This window comes from Oncorhynchus mykiss, chromosome 7 (assembly GCF_057628025.1).
Source record: "Oncorhynchus mykiss isolate SJ-2025 chromosome 7, ASM5762802v1, whole genome shotgun sequence".
Classification (NCBI taxonomy): domain Eukaryota; kingdom Metazoa; phylum Chordata; class Actinopteri; order Salmoniformes; family Salmonidae; genus Oncorhynchus; species Oncorhynchus mykiss.
In genome coordinates, this window is record NC_143028.1 from 43,812,555 (window position 1) to 43,830,079 (window position 17,525).

Consider the following 17,525-nt stretch of genomic DNA (forward strand, 5'->3'; position numbering starts at 1 on the left):
GCCTACTATGGTTACATGATTTTTGAATGACTACCTCATCTCTGTACCCCACGCATACAATTATCTGTAGGGTCTTTCAGTCATGCAGTGAACACAGATTCAACCACAAAGACCAGGGAGATGTTCCATTGCCTCGCAAAGAAGGGCACCTATTGGCAGATGGGTAAAAATAAAAGCAGACATTGACTATCCCTTTGAGCATGGTGAAGTTATTAATTACACTTTGGATGGTGTATCAATACACCCAGTCACTACAAAGATACAGGCATCCTTCCTAACTCAGTTGCCAGAGAGGAAGGAAATCGCTCAGGGATTTCACCATGAGGCCAATGGTGACTTTAAAACAGTAACAGATTTTAATGACTGTGATAGGAGAACACCGAGGATGGAGCAACATCATTGTAGTTAATCCACAATACTAACCTATTTGACATAGTGAAAAGAAGGAAGCCTGTAGGGAATAAAAGATATTCTAAAACATTCTTCCTGTTGGCAACAACTCTAAAGTAACATTGCAAAAAATGTGGCATAGCAATTCACTTTTTGTCCTGAATATAAAGTGTTATGTATGGGGCAAATCCAATACAACCCATTACCGAGTAACACTCTTCATATTTTGAAGCATAGTAGTGGCTGCATCATGTTATGGGTATGCTTGTAATCGTTAAGGATTGGGGAGTTTTCAGGATAACAAAGAGACAGAATGGAGCTGTAATTTTCCTCAACATAGAATGAACATATCTTTCAAATTCTGTGAACATTATGTAATAGTTTTGACAAATGTAATTCATATTTAACAAAGTTTTGCTTGTTTGTGAATGGGCCGGAAGGAGGAAAACAGTCATGTTCAATAAGGAACTGGATCAAGTGGGCGTGGCATTATAAATTGAATAATTGGAGTATTCAGAGGGCTTTTACCAGAATATATTCTACTCTGTACAATGAGAGTGATGTCGCTCCATTTGTTTATCTTACCTCTTGAAGGAGCTTAAGGGCCTTTACATGTCTAAAAAAAACAACAAGAGAGAGTGATAGGTTAGTGATATTGTCATCTTAAATGGGAATCCATTCACACATCCATTCAGAGAGGTAAATACTTTAGCAGATTATTACAAGATATAAAAGAACAAGATACAACACGTGTGTCACATGATTTACATAGAGAAACATTCTCCAACAAGTCAAATGTACTCTCCGAAGTATATCAGAAGAACAGTTCACTGTCTGCTGAGGCTGTGCTGATATTCAATAACTTACACCAGACACTCATTTAATTGGTTGTCAGTTTGGGATGCTGTGGATGCTACTCAATAAATTAGTGAAGACAGTGATGAATAGTACAGAGAGAGAGTTAGAGCGAGAGAGAGAGAGAGAGAGAGAGAGGAGAATGAGCGACAGAGAGAGAGAGGGAGAGAATTAGAGAGAGAACAAGAGAGAGAGAGAGAGAGAGGGCGAATGGCCTGACTAAAGCAGGGATGCTACTGAATCCATTAAAATAGATACTCACAGTCTCTCAGAGTCCACCAGCTCTTTGGCGACGTAGAAGGCTCTGGATCGTCCATCAATCTGGGTGACAGAAGCGAAAGCAGCAAGAAGTGAATGAACAGAGCTAATGTTAAAATGCTCTCTTTAGGTACTTATTCCTGTGAAACACTGATAGCAACAGCTACACGGGAGAAGGAGATTGAGGAAAAGCTCATTTTGATTTACTTGATTATCCACTGTCAAAATAAGAGTGATTGTTTGATTAGAGTGGAGCATAGACGTGAAAGCTTTTTAAAATAGACAAATTTAAATTCAGATGCATTATGTATGAGAGGCTGGCTGGCTATTTCTGGGACTGGCGCAACTATTTTTCTCCTTATTGTGTTTTTCTTTAGATGAAGAAGAAGAAAGCAAGGAAGTGTGAGTCACGTGGCGGGAGCCCGGCTGATATTATTGTGGCAGTGGGATGGGGTGGGGTCCATCTCTGGGCTACTGTAAAATGGCTGCTTGAATAGAAAGAAGTTTCAACAGAAAGTGATAGCCACCATTGAATGTGGTAGCCAAGTGAAATATTATGTCGTGGATATCACAAGTAAAGGTCATCCATCTTAGATATACTTAATAATAAGCGTTTCATTCCCAAATCTTTCAAGATCTGTACAACCTGTGACTTAACACATGCCCATAGAGTTACATCGTCTAATGTGTTTACTGCTCGCTGTGTGTATCACCTGTTTGTCAAAGCCGTGCTCCACTCCTCCCTCCTCCTCCTCTGAGGTGAGTCCATGGTCCTCTTCAGCTGAGAGCCCCGCTAGAGTATCGCTCATTGGGAAAGGCTCTGTGTAGGCACTGCAACATCAGGGAGAGGAGAGGGACATTACATTCACTGGCAAAGGTTTTACTATAGATGCTGCAAGAATGCAAAAAAGACACATTCAAGCTTGCTGTTCATTTTTCAATTCACCAATCCCCTTGCCCTTGCGTGTATTATCCTCTCCGCTGTGTGTGTGTGTGTCCTACAGTAGTAACATGGATGACTGAAGCCAGATTGCCGGGACATTAACAGCATGAGTAGAAGCGTTTGTTTGGGGTCTTGCTGTGAACAGGTTCATCACAGCAAGACAGACCAGAGACACACACACACACACACACACACACACACACACACACTGTTAGAAGTACTGTGCTGTACCAATATACACACAGATACAGTGTGATGGAACCACACACACATATTTCGGTAGAGGATATAATGAGTATGTTATATTTAAGCAATAAGGCTCGAGGGGGTGTGGAATATGGCCAATATACCACGGCTAAGGGCTGTTCTTTAGCACGATGCAACGCAGAGTTCCTGGATGCAGTCCTTAGCCGTGGTATATTGGCCATATACCACATAACCCGAGGGGCCTTGTTGCTATTATAAACTGGTTACCAACTTAATTAGAGCAGTAAAAATACATGTTTTATCATACCCCTGATATACGGTCTGATATACCTCGGCTGTCAGCCAATAAACATTCAAGGCTCGAGCCACCCAGTTTATAATGACGACTATAACAGATCACCCTGTAGAGACAGAGGCTATTACAGGCCTATACTGCATCTATACCCTCTCAGCCCCTGAGTACCAAAGGTTAAAAGAGTTCCTAGCTGGACTTCATATTCACCGAGACACAGTCATTCTTCATCTTGCCCTTACCACACTGTAGGCTCTCACACAGGACCTGGTGCTATTGGCTGGGCTGGAGGAGCATTACTCATCTGTGACCTCCCTTTATCCCCCCCCTGAGGGGCCAGATCACACTGGGAGTCCCTGTTGATGGTGATAGGGCTAGAGAGTGTCTGTGAACCTTTGAGTCCTAGGAGCTCATAGTTACTATATAGCTGGGCTATCTAAAATAGAGTTATACATTTTCTTGCGATCAAAACTGTTTCAGCTTTTGCACTGTGCCATAGATCATCACCATCCTCAGCTTCTCCAATAATATAGTGCTGTTTAAATAGTAGGCCTAGGCTACTAAAGGCATATTCTCTATCCCCCAGTGTCTGGGCACAGGAGTCTTTTCTTGTGCAGCCTCTGTTATAATGGGACGCCCAAATGGTTTCCTTTCATACTCAAATTCCACGTTTAGTGCAAATATGTTTAGTTGGTTCCATACAGTATGTGTTAGACATATACACTGAGTGTTAAAAACATTAGGAACTCTTTCCATAACATACCAGGTGAGTCCAGTTGAAAGCTATGATCCCTCATTGATGTCACTTGTTAAATCCACTTCAATCAGTGTAGATGAAGGAGAGGAGACGGGTTAAAGAAGGATTTCTAAGCCTTGAGACAAATGAGACATGGATTGTGTATGTGTGCCATTCAGCGGGTGAATGGGCAAGACAAAGTATTGAAGTGTCTTTGAACGGGGCAGTAGGGTAGGGGTAGTAGGTGCAACGGTTTCTGTTTATTTTTTTATGCTCAACAGTTTCTCATGTGTAGGCAACTTGTTTGCTGTTTAGTCCTTGGAGGACCTCTTGTCTGTTTCAAATCTCCAGTACCAGTAAAAAGTTATGGGAGAGGGCACATTCCTGTAGGCATGACATCATCCTGCAAGGGCGCCAATATTATAAAAGAGTCAACTGTGAATAGGGAATTAAATTACATTTATTTTATGAACGGGTTCCGATGAAGATTATGTCTGCTTATTATTAAGGATTTTGAAATGAAGGATTTGGAAACATGCCTTTTACATTGATTACCGGTTATGTGATTGATTGTAATTTTGACAGTGGTATGTCCCAGGCAGGGATTAAGTGATTTTAAGCGTCTGTTTTGATCTCCGGCAGATTTGGTGTGGTAAACGTGAGGCGAGGCTGACGTGAGCATGGCGTACCTCAACCTGAGGCTCAATGGGATAGACAGGTTTGTTTGCTCCAAGTCATTTCCTTGTCATTGAAGTATTATTGAGCAGTTTGAAATATTTGTGACCATTTGTAAATGTTGCACATTGCACATGTGGACCATCATATTCAACTATAAGTAAAAGCTTAACTTCTGCACCGATATCCTGCATCACAATGCTCAGTTTGTCCTATAATATCTCATAGTGCTATCCTTTCTCTGCCAGTGTCTAGGCACACGGGACATAATTGGGCTCATATAGCAATACAGCAGTAGAGAGCTACATTAGTGACAATATGTAAAAACCATTACTGAACCGTTAGATTGAAATACTAGCATTTCAGTGCCCACTGAGGGTCATTTCTCACCAGAGTCACCAAGAGTGATTTCCTGCGCAACCTCTGTTATAATAGGAAGCCCAAATGTAATGGTTTATTATCCTGATTTATTCCACATTAAAAATTCAAAAAATGTTTCCCTGGTTCCATATGTAATATATGTCCTCAATCACACTATATAATTTTGCTCTCAGTAAAACTGCTTCCTACGAACAATACTTGAAAGACTACGGCAATATAATTATGCCAGCAATCGCTTTGCCTTTGCAACCAGTGTCTTCCTTAATACCTGGGAGTTAAATCTAATGTGACAAATTCAAAAGGGATTTTCTATTAAAAGACCTATATGTCCCCCTTTCCCAAGGATTAGATGGGGCATGTAATATGTAAAACATTGAGTATTCAAATATGTATTAGATGCAATCAGAAGGGTATTTTCTGTCTTCGTAATAATACTATTAAAGAAAATAGGGATACGGTCATTAGTCGACTCGACATGGGAGATGTAAACGCAGATGTGGATTTAAAAACAGAACCGTTTGAAATTGTTTTGAGCTGCTTATGTTGATCATTATGTGTGATCTACGGCTGTTGTGCTGCTAGTTGCCTGACAGTGTTGTATGAGGTAGCATGCTTAGAGCCTGTCCCCTGACTGTGACTGCCATGATAAGGCATCAACGCAAACAACAGGAGAGCATCTGACAGGCTATTTCTCTATTGAGTGGGACCTGGTGTTGTCATACTGTGGGAACCCTGCTTAAATGGTCCAGACTGGGTCCCGCTGACTCTTTTACAGTAACCCCTCCTCTGTTCTACCAGTGAAGACAACAACAGCACATTGTAGTTGTAGGTCGGACCTGACATTCCTGACAACACCACACCTCGTCTTGTTGTTCCAGTCCTGGGGGAGTCTGGGAACATACACCCTGCCTCGCCCTCACACCCCACCCCACTCCGTCTTCCTCCTACCCCTCAGTCCTGTCTCCCTCGCTCCCTCTGCCCTTGTCTTGCATTTCCTGTAAACAGCAGGGTGGAGTGTAAGCCTATAAGGCAGGACTCTTCCTCCCTGGGGATTACCTGGCAATGACCTCAGAGGGCCTGGCTCCAGGCCTGCTGTAGCCCACGCCCTGCCCTGCCGCCCCATAGCCCTGCCGCACCAGAGACCGCCCAGCCACCACGGTAACAGTGGACAGCCACCACCCTCTACAACAATGCACTCAGGACGTATCTCTGAGCAGAACTAACACAGCACAGAGGCAGAGAGGAACTACAAAGGAGAGGATACACTAGAGGCTGCACTAGGGAATTGCCAATCATACTGCTGTATCCCAAGGTCCACTTTAAGCCTTTTACCATAAGAGAAAATAATTCTCTCTCTCTCTTTCTCTCTCTCTCTCTTGCTCTCGCTCTCTCTCTAAGACTAAAAACATAAGTTAAATGACTACAGCAGCAAAATTATATACAAACTATTGTGGTTTGGTCTGTTGCGGGGTTATTCCAGTGGGACGACATTAGTTAATTGGTGCTGTTGATCTGACTGGTACTGCAGGGTACAGAAAGTCATCACAGAGCACATTGACTGCCCCCTGAGTCGAACACAAGGACCGACAAGACACCGTCCTTGCCAACTAGGTTAGCAAGACAGTCTCAGTCAGACTCAATGAGTTTCAGCTCTGAACCAGCAGAAACCTAGTTTAAACAGGCAGGCAAGCACATTCATTAATAGCTGCATATATTCTAACTTTACATTTCTTTATCCTGCTTATGTTTACACTTACAAACAAAATATGCTTTTCTTTGCCTTTCTCTGCTAAACAGTGTTTGAACTGGACATGAATCAAACCTGGTGTAAAATGTTGTATGCTGTAGTAACTTTCTGACTTTGTGGTAACTATTTGCCTTATTTTGTGGGTATATCCCCTTGTCTCATTTCCGCCCACTGTCCCTTGGTCCCTCTGCCCTCAACAGTCCCGATCCTCTCTGTTGGGCGGCGAGAGAAGAGTGTTAAGTTAACTTCTGAATACATGCTCAATAAATCACCCTGCCATCATCGGCCCGCAGGGCTAGGACAGTAGCAATGTCAACCCCTCAGCAAGAGCTTAGCAGGAAAACATACACATGAATGCACACACACAAACACATATGCACGCACGCACGCACGCAGGCACGCTCACACACACACACACACACACACACACACACACACACACACACACACACACACACACACACACACACACACACACACAGACACAAAACAGACACAGCATCCCTGGCAACAGAAGTCTATCCAGGGAGAATGCAGCCGAGGCGACAGGGCAGATAGGCCCCTTTAGATCAGTTAGGTTTCAGACTTCTAGCAAACAATGAGCCCAATCGATAACGTCACCAGCAGAAAAAGATCCTGCTCTGGGGGACTATTGTCTGAGAAATGGAGGAGATTCAAACGTGTGGCACATTGGTTTCCAACAAACTCCAGATAAACAGTGAGGTCATTGATCATGATAGGGAATGGTATTCATCCACGGAGACTCGCAGTGCCTATGAAGTCGACAATAGGCCTGGTTTTGTGAGAAAGGCTTCCCTCTGAGAAGACATGCAGGCTTTTAGCCTCTTCTAAAAGAGAACTTGCATGGAACTATGGGTCAAATATGCATTGGAAATAAGCAACTTAATAAACTGTGAATCAAAATTTACAATAATTGCATAATACAACTCTCTATCTAAAATGTATAAATAAAAATAATGAATTCAAATGATCAATATACTGTAAGTGTGAAATAAGCAACTTTGCACGAAGCAACCAGAAATGGCAGCTGTGGCAATTTCCAAGGAACTGGTGTGAAAATGCATTTTTTTTTTAAATGTTAAGAGTCCTGTAGTAATGGCCAGTCCCTATTAACACACACCAGCCAACAAACAGGTGTCTAATTGTGACTGTGGGTGGCCTGGGCTGGCTGTAGAGAGTGGTGGCAGAGACCAACGAGAGGGATATTTGGTCCTACATTAGCAGGTCCCAGTGATTGATCCTCCTATCTCTATCTCTCTCTGCTGTAAATCTCTCCATCCCTCCAGGGCTCAATCAAAGAGAGGCACTCAGGGAAACCGCCTTTAATATAAGCGATCCTAAACTTAACCACAAATGTCAGGGACAAGAGAGCAATTAAACCAACCCACTCTTACTCCTCCCCCTTCTTTCTCGTTTTCTGCCATCACTTTGTCTCATTTCCATGGCTCTCCCTCTCTTTCTTCCTCCACTTTCTGTTCCTCATCACGCCTTTCCCTCCCTCTCTTTCTAGCACCCACTTTCTCTCTCATCTTTTGTAATCCAAGTCCCCTTGTCCTGCTTTCTACAGTACCTCTCTCTCTCCCTCTCTTTCTCCCTCCCTCTCTCCCACCCACCCACCCTCCCACACACTCTCTCTCAATTTTAATTTTAACCCATAATTACTTCTATTGTGAATAAACCTGAGCTCTGTCTACGGTGTTCAGTCTGTGAGCTATTCCATCCCCTCAGACACACTATGAAGCGAACACCAGATGCGACCCTGAAATCCAGGAAATGAGAAAGCGGGATAAGCTCTCCCACAAGCATTGTCCATCTTCCCAAACTGAACGAGCCTCGTCAAATCAGGCTGCTCATCTCTCACAGAACATAACACTCTCCAAGAAATCTGGTCAGCCAGGAGCTGATGTTCATTTGAGCTACAGTTATCTTGAAGCTGGTCTGGAGATTGCAATGTTGAAGTGATGCAGCCTGGCCAAACCAGTCCACTGGACGACAGGGGAGAGTGGTTATGGGGAAGAGCCCTCTGCCGACTAGGGTTGCAAAATTCTGGTAACTTAAAACAATTCAAAGTTTTTCAGAAATCACAGTAGGAGGATTTCAGGATTTCATGCTTATTCCCTCCTGATTCTAGGAATCATCCAACTGTGATTTCCAGTGAATTTTGGGAAAGTCTCTGGAATTTTGCAACCCTACTGCAGACTGAACACTATCTTTTTCAGTTCAGACGACCACTGAAGAGGCCCAACATCCGTGGTTGTGAATTTGTTTTACTGTATTACTGTACCTCTCAGGCTCCTGCTCAGGTGACTGGGGTTTGCTGTCGATCCCAGGGAAGCTGTTCATATCCACATAACCATCGTTGTCATTAGAGGGGGCCACTATGCGTTTGGGGTCCTCAAAGAAATCTGTGACTTTCATGGATCTGGTAGGTCTCCCGCCAGGACGGATCTGGATGTTCTCATAGTCAGAGCTCATAGCTGGGATGTTCTCATATTCAGACGTGTCTGCACTGGGGAAGGAGATAGAGCGGGGTTTGGTCAGGGGGAGGGGCATGAGTGGGCGGCGGGAGCGCTCCTCGAAGGACTCCACCCTGGACACGCCCCTGCTACCATAGGCTTTAGGGTCTTCTTTACTGAGGTCTTTGTAGAGCAGGAAGGTGGAGGGAAGGTCTGGAGGGCGCTGCTGGGGCTTCACCATACGAGACTGGGACTGAGGGGAGCCAGTGCTCCTGCGCTCCAGTTCCAGGAGTCTTGTTGGGCCATGGTGGCTGGACTCAGAGGAGGAGCGCGAGGAGCGTATGCTCCCGTCACCAAAGCCTTTAGTGTCCGTTTTCCTCTTGAACTTCAGGGTCAGGAAGCGCTTGAATGAGGACTTCTTCTTCTTGGGCTTGTTGTCTGTGGACTCAGGAGAGACGCTGATCAGGAGGGATGGGGAGCTCTTAGTGACCGGTCTCTTGGTGATGTAAGCCAGCTCAAAGGGAGGTGGGATGTCCACCAGAGAGGTTGGCATGGAGACATCGCTGGACGACTGGTGGCTCCGCTGAGAGAAGCTTCCGGAAGAAGTGCTAAAACATGGCAGAGAGAGGGTGTCATCTGTCCTTTTCATCCTGCCATCATCCTTCAGGGATTGGTCGGCCTCTATGTGAGCTCCCAATGATAGTTCTCGACCCTCTGCGGAGTATGAGTTTGGGTATAGTAAGAAGGGGCGTGGCTTCAGAGAGGGGATGAGTCTGTTGACCTCAGGCTGCTCAGGACGTCGCAGAGGTTCTCCGTCCTGGTCTAAGGCCACAGTACAGTAGTCATAAGTACTCTGGTACTCTGATGTCTCCTCAGGAACTGTCTCAGGGACATAACCCGAAACCTTCCCAGAGTAGGAGCGCGACCGCGTCACAATGCTCTTCCGGTCCAGAGACATAAAGTTCTCCCCCTCAGAGTCAAAGCCGGCCTCCTCATAGATGTGCTCCTCGCTGTCTGAGTCTGAGTCATCGTGATAAGGTACGATGTGGCAGTCTAGCTCCTCTATGTCCTCCTCGAAGGCCTCTGTGGTGTGGGCAAACACCACCCTATTGGTGAGCTCTGGGGTCCGTGTCCGGTCCAGGTCTGCTGGCACTGTGATGTTACACAGCCTGAGACGGGGCTGGCAGCTGTTCCGCTGGCTGGAGAAAGCCTGCTCACGCTTGGCTGTTCTCTCGCTCACACTCCTCCCTCTGATCTGCTTCCTCTCCGTGTCATCCGTCTCATCATCGTCCCCAATCTCCACATAGTCCTCTGATGAGGCACCGTCCAGCTGCTGAAAGTCATGTGCCTCAGGGCAGAGGGAGTCATCGATATCTGCGTATTCATCCACATCATCTATGGCTGTTTCTATGTGTTGGGAGGATTGTTCAGGAGTGTCCTGGACCTCACTCTCTCTCCGTTTAACCTCTAGCTCTTCCACATCGTCTGATGACAAATAATAAGGCTCTTGGTTAGAGGTGCCTGCTGTGTCCATCTCCTTTGCAGTGTGTGGTTTGTCACCACAGAATGTATCATCGTGATTCACCTCAGGGTAGGCGGCGCTCATCCTGTCAGCAGGCACTGCCTCGATGACGGAGTAAGGCCCAAACACATCCTCAGTGCTGCCAGAGAAACGGAAATGGCCAGAGGGGTCCTTGGTGGCACGCTCAGGCTGCCACACACCTGTGTCACCGGGCTCACCAGTGTCACATGTGTAAACAGGCTCATCTGAGGGGCCAATCACATCGTAGGGATACTCCTCGCCGACGGGTGGGAGTGTACAGCAGTGTGCTCCCAGTAAGAGATCCTCTGCTTCCTCTTCAGCCTCATCAGTGGGTACCTCACACTGTAAATATTCACCACCAGGTGAGCTGACTTCCTCTCCAAGCCCAATGTCAGTGTCTGCAGCAGGCTGACTAGGGGTGGTCCCATAATCATGATCTTCGGTGTCTGGTTCTTCAACATCTTCTTCTGGGTACCCTATAGGTTGATCAGATGTTTCAGTCTCCTCAGCTAAACTCTGATGATCTTCCTCCTCCGCGTTGATTCCCCCCCTTTCCTCATCTCCTCTCTCACACAGAAACACATTTTCACTCTCAGGTAGGTTCAAGTCATATGCTGCAGTATAGTCTATCTCCTCGGCAGCAATGTGAGTGTCAGATGAACCAGTGTTTCCCATTTCAGATGCATTGTTCTCTCTCTCTATCTCATCCCCCTCCTGCTCATTCTCCTTCTCACCATAATCTGTGATGCCATTGTCATTAAGGATTTCCTCTGTTGCTGCTTCCTCCTGGTTGTGATCTGTGGAGTGGGGTATGGGGTCCTCTGACCCTTCCTGGTGGTCCTTAGGTTCCCCCTCTGAGGAGGTCAAGTCTCCATTGCTCAAACCGTGAGGGGGGCATTGCTCTTCCTCTGCCTCTGTCTCAGATGAGGAGGGTCTGGGCATTGCAGCGGTGGGAGGTTTGGGACCCCGGGTAGAGGGACAAGGCTTTGACATCAGTTTGGACTGCACCTTGATCGTTAGGTGACTCCGGATCTTTGGCCGGGGAACTTGGAGTCGCTTCTGTAAATCTGGAAAGGAAATGACAGAAACTGTGATTCATTGCAGTTCAAATACAATATTCAACCTCAATAGTAGTTGAAGTAGTAGTTGAAAGTGCAATATCCTACCTAGAATCATCTTTCATTAACCTTTTATTAATTTGGTTGGCTTTTGGATGTATGGATATAAAACAAGCAACCCCTTAGCCTTTATTAGTCTTTATTTGGTAAGAGAAAGGCTGCAGATATGTCTCAAACTCTGTGACATGCAGATGGCTAGAGGGGACGCATCTACAGGAAAAACAACACACCCATAGGGAACATACTGTAGGAACAATAACATCTACCTGAGTGGAATACAGAGACGTATTGCATGCTCTACACTTTACAGCTTATAGGGCATGATCATAATGAAATGACATGTGGAGACAGAAATAAACAAACTTTCATTGTCTTTTACCTCTATGTCAAAGTCCCCTGTTTAGAAAATCAGATACTGTATGCAGCATGTACCTCACAGTCAAGTCCAGTGTTTTCTACCAACTTGCTTTGAAGGGTGGAAAACCTGTCAAAGATAGCTGACTGGTTGATAAGTCTTTTGGTGAAACACACCCTTACTTAACTAAACTTATACACCCCTGGTCTCTTCCTGTTATTTAGTACCTGCCCTGACGCACATCCTATTAAACTTTGTGTGCACTCTGTACTTTACCTCCTTGTCCATCTGTCTGCCTCTCTGTCACTGTGTGCGATTCTGTCTGTCTGTCTTGTCTGTCTTGTCTGTCTGTCTGTCTGTCTGTCTGTCTGTCTGTCTGTCTGTCTGTCTTTCTGTCTGTCTGTCTGTCCCTCCCTCCCTCCCTCCCTCCCTCCCTCCCTCCCTGTCTGTCTTATCTGTATGTAAGTCTGTCTGTTTGATCTGTCCCTCCCTCCCTCCCTCCCTCCCTCCCTCCCTCCCTCCCTCCCTCCCTCCCTCCCTCCCATGTCTGTCTGTCTGTCTGTCTGTCTGTCTGTCTGTCTGTCTGTCTGTCTCTCTCTCTCTCTCTCTCTCTCTCTCTCCCTGTTGTTTTCCAACACTGCTAATTAACTATTCCAGCAGACTCCCATTGAAGAACTCGACGCAGGAAGTCCACGAAGGAAGGACATTAACAGCGTGCCCTCACTCCTCCATGAACCCTTCTAGTACAAATTCTAACAACACAAATGGACTTCCTTTTTGTCATTCTTCCTCTGACACACACACACACACACACACACGCACACTTTTTCTGAAAAGGTCCTTTCAGTGGGAAAAATAACATTAAAACAGAGAAAAAACAAACTTCCAGTCCCACAAAGTCCTTCTGCAAACAACAGGATATGAATTACGCAACAAGAATTCAATTAAAACAAACGGTTGAAAAACAAAGGAAAGATAGAAAAATAGGACCATGACTGTGCCAAGCTTACAGGATAATCATGAAATATCCCCCATCACATAATAACAACAATTCTATAAAATACTCTGTGAATAGGCCAATCACCACAGTGCAGTAGAAATGCAGTAGAGCTACCTTTGGCTTCACCTCTAAACTGGCATAAATAATCCCATCATACTGTACCTCATACAGTATAACCGATATAGGATTTTCGGATTCAATACGGATTCCGATTTTAGAGTGGAAATATTCACCGATATATCGCCCGATATTTTCATAATTATAGCTGGAATTCAAAATATACCTTTTTTTCTGTATGGATTGCGCTTAATAACATGACACATGAATCGCCCGAACAGCCCAAGGACACTACACAAACTGGTTCACCTATTATGGTTAATTGACTTTAATTCTGCAATAGCTGTTATCTCACCCAAAGTGAGATTTGACACCCTATTAGTTGATCTATCAAAGAAAAGGAAAAAGTCCTTTTAAAAAAAGAAAAACTAATCGAAACAATAACCTGTTTGGTCTCTGATCCTGTAGTGATTTTAGTTATTCAATTTGTTCTCCAATGCTATTTCAAGTGGTGTAGGGAAGAAAAAAAAAATTGTTTAACACAAAATTGAGAAATGCTAAATCACTTTTGCTCTCTCTCTCTCTCGCTCACACACATACACCCACACTCGGAGTATCCTTTATGTAAACACAGTAAGTAGATGAGTAGGCTATATCAGGCTCCCAATTTATTTTCTTGAATATGCATCGTCACTTGAATTTTAGCCTACATACCTGTGTTCATTTTGGGACATCATCCGCTATAGCAACCGAGAGTTATCCACGTGTTTTTTTTTCAAACGCAGGAATCAACCGCCACAATATGTCCACAGGTTCTGTGAACTTATCCCAAATTCATGTTGAAAGTATTCAAGTGGTCTAAATTCAACATCTCTGGTTGTTTTTCCAAGTACTGGCTACTACTCTGTCAAGGTAGTAGCTGTTTGCCTACAGAGCCGGCATCCCTTTTCTTTAGCTGATGCGCGACTGGTGCGCTCGCGAAGTATACCGGAGGCGCTCTGTCGCGCATCCTGAGAAGGAAGGTCTATTTCGCGGACATGGAACACTGACCAAACCCACTTCATCCACATTCAACTCAATAAAAGGTTTGCATTTCGAATTACAATAGCTATACATGTACACCATAAATTCATGTACTTCAAATGAGCAAATCGTTTGATATAAATTGCAAATTGTTTGTGACCTATTTGCCTACCTGAAATTTATTTATTTGGATTTGCTAGAACTTTCATGTATTTGACACGTCAGTACAGAGTTGGATGCATTGAATGTGTAAGTATCCCAGGCTATAAGCTTAATGAGACATTGTTCATATTAACAGGGTCGTTTTTAAGCATCTGGTTTCAGTGTCTCAAATTATTCACATATGACTAAAACAAATGTGCATTTAAATAAGAACAGTAGCTTTCCTTTTCATTATTGATATCTTTATTGATATAGAATGAACATAATTTGAATCTGAGATAGGACTGAGTACTCTGTCAGCATAATCAGTTTGAGTCATGATAAACTTGTGTTGTAATACCTAATATTCCAGAACATATTTGTCCCTAAAACATTTCCAGAATACTATGAACTCTAAAGTTCCCCAAAACAGTTTCTAAAAACAGTTTCTAAAAACAGTTCCCAAAAACAGTTTCTAAAAACAGTTTCTAAAAACAGTTTCTAAAAACAGTTCCCCAAAACTGTTTCTAAAAACAGTTTCTAAAAAACAGTTTCTAAAACAGTTTCTAAAAACAGTTCCCCAAAACAGTTTCTAAAACAGTTTCTAAAAACAGTTCCCCAAAAGAGTTTCTAAAAACAGTTTCTAAAAAACAGTTTCCAAAAACAGTTTCTAAAAACAGTTCCCCAAAACTGTTTCTAAAAACAGTTTCTAAAAAACAGTTTCTAAAACAGTTTCTAAAAACAGTTCCCCAAAACAGTTTCTAAAAACAGTTTCTAAAAAACAGTTTCTAAAACAGTTTCTAAAAACAGTTCCCCAAAAGAGTTTCTAAAAACAGTTCCTCAAAACAGTTTCCAAAAACAGTTTCTAAAAACAGTTCCCCAAAACCGTTTCTAAAAACAGTTCCCCAAAACAGTTTCTAAAAACAGTTTCTAAAAACAGTTTCTTTGGGACACCAAAAGCGTTTGCTATTGGCCCGACTTCCTGGCTCAGCATCTGTTGTATGATTGGAGGAAAGCAACCCTTTAAAAACCTCTCTTCATAACAGGAAACCTCTCTCCCTGTTTCCTGTACAACAGGCAACACTTCCTTAGCAACAGATGGACAAGGTTGGCAACATTAACCCCTTGGGTAGGCTAATGTGGGATGATTGAGTGGTGCTGTGGCTCAAGGAAAGCCAAACTTACAGTAATCTCCAACTGAGACTCAGACTCGGGCTGTTCAAGGACACAGAGACGTCCTGAAACACAGGGGGAGACTGGGATAGTCAACCACCTGGGGCCTCTTTTTTGGCAGCTCGCATCGCTGGTTAAACGGCCACACGTTGGGAAGGGACAATCTTACCTCTCTATTCTTTTCTTCTTCACACTTGAAGGTCAGACACTGCAGCTGATCCTCCTGGGGATAAAACAGAAGTGGATGGAGAAAAGTACAATAGAATAATCACCTTGAATCGCCGGAGGGCACATGGCCTGTGGACTGCAGAGGTATGCTCTGTGTTTCACGTAGCATGCTCCCCAGTCCAGATGGCTTGGTGCAGAAAGCACTGTGTGTTGCAGATCTATTAGGTCACAGTAGGTGATCCAGGTCCTTGAGACTGTATCTGAAATATGTTTTGCACCTGCTACTGTATGTGGAGTTTGTATTATGTTAAACAGGCTGATTAACTTGTGCAAAGCCTCAAATGATAACAGAGTGGAGTTTTGCTTGTTGTTGTCATGGAATATTCACGGCATATTAGCCTACTATTCAAGCCAGCCAGGTCAATGTTATATGTCAGTAGCTCAGTTGCAGTGCCTGCCCTTTTGTTATCCAGATGGAAAAGTAACTCTAAAGATAGCTCTGGCCTGGCACTGCCAGTTGTGTTTCTCTTTGGATTGTGCTGTATTCAGTGTAGCTAAATCTGACCTTTTTTGGTTTCACTATTATTTCACAAATATGATTTGCAACTGGAGGACGGGTCTTGTGTAATGTGTCATGATAGATGTGGACAGAAAAGAGAATGGGTTCAGGGGTAAATATCCCTACAGACGTAGTACAGACCATAAAACAACATGTTTTGAACTCAGGACGCACATTTCCTGGACTACGAGGGTCTGTGCAGCGCTCTATCCCACCACCTGGAACACAGAGAGAGAGAGAGAGAGAGAGAGAGAGAGAGAGAGAGAGAGAGAGAGAGAGAGAGAGAGAGAGAGAGAGAGAGAGAGAGAGAGAGAGAGAGAGAGAGAGAGAGAGAGAGAGAGAGGGAGGGAGAGAGAGAGAGAGAGAGAGAGAGAGAGAGAGAGAGAGAGAGGACATCAGGAAAAACATGTCAAAGAATGAGAGAATAACCTGACCCCCCCCCCCCCCCCATTCCCTCTGCTGCCCCAAACAGGAAAGAGATCAGGGAAAGAGGTCAGCAACTTGTTCCCAGTCCTCTAAACATATCGAGATGTTTCGTAACACCTGCTCTACTACACACTGGACATGGACATGCTCAATGTTTTTGTCCCCAGTTTAAGTTGTCAGACATTATTTCTGTAATGCAGCCAATTACTGGAAACCACCGTTTTAGTTGGTATGAATTCTCACTGCCAAACATTGCACAATGTGTCCTTACTGTGTGTCCTTGATGTATTACCTGTAAAGTTCAATTCAATGGAATTATTAGCCTTGATTACACTTTAGTTGGAAAGGGTTGTTGTGTACTGATGAGTGTGATTTCAGAATGCAATCAAGGAGAAATTCTTATCTCCTTAAAATGACCTCAACACCTTTGTAATTAATGGATGGTAAAGTGTGACACACGTCTGAAACACTGAAAGAGTATTGGCACATTTTATTGATCACAAACCGAGACAACCAATAAATCCTTTAGAGACTTGCTTGTTTGACCTGAGGTTTATACACACATTAAGTTACTTGAGTATTGAAGCATGGAAATTAAATGAAAATACAATCAAATTAAGACAAACCACTTCAATGAATTCAGTTGATTGCGTGTAAATTGACCTGCGTCGGATGAATATCGTGACCCAAATCCACAGAAATAGCACATCTGGCCAAAGAAGCAAAGCTATTTTTCTCTATACCAAAAGTAAAATAAAAAAAACCCGGGGTCAGAAATGTGCGTATACTACATTATGCTCTCACAACAGCATAAACTAAGGACCACTACTCACACCTCCCCCAGTGACACAGCCTGGAGCACAGTATTGCAGTAAACAGGTAGACCTGGGACGTCAGCGCTTTATCAAAAAACAGCAAATACAGGCTTTATTCCCCACAGGCCCAGGAACCTCCAACCAATCAATACAGCAGGCTTGTATCACCACAGCCACCGAAACCAA

The 17,525-nt window shown here is 43.9% G+C and overlaps 1 protein-coding gene across 2 annotated transcripts in view; it reads right to left on the reverse strand.

The window, feature by feature from the left end:
* The window catches only part of LOC110527956 (FYVE, RhoGEF and PH domain-containing protein 5), a 43,680-nt gene extending 29,397 nt beyond the window's left edge, over positions 1-14,283 (reverse strand). For both annotated transcript variants that reach the window (XM_021609605.3, XM_021609604.3), the window contains exons 1-5: positions 13,749-14,283; positions 8,790-11,571; positions 2,217-2,334; positions 1,508-1,566; positions 976-1,006 (exon numbers count right to left, since the gene is read on the reverse strand). In XM_021609605.3, the coding sequence (XP_021465280.3) occupies positions 976-1,006; positions 1,508-1,566; positions 2,217-2,334; positions 8,790-11,571; positions 13,749-13,758 (3,000 nt within the window). In that variant the 5' untranslated portion in view covers positions 13,759-14,283. The remainder of the gene's footprint in view (positions 1-975; positions 1,007-1,507; positions 1,567-2,216; positions 2,335-8,789; positions 11,572-13,748) is intronic.
* Positions 14,284-17,525: the final 3,242 nt, after the last annotated feature.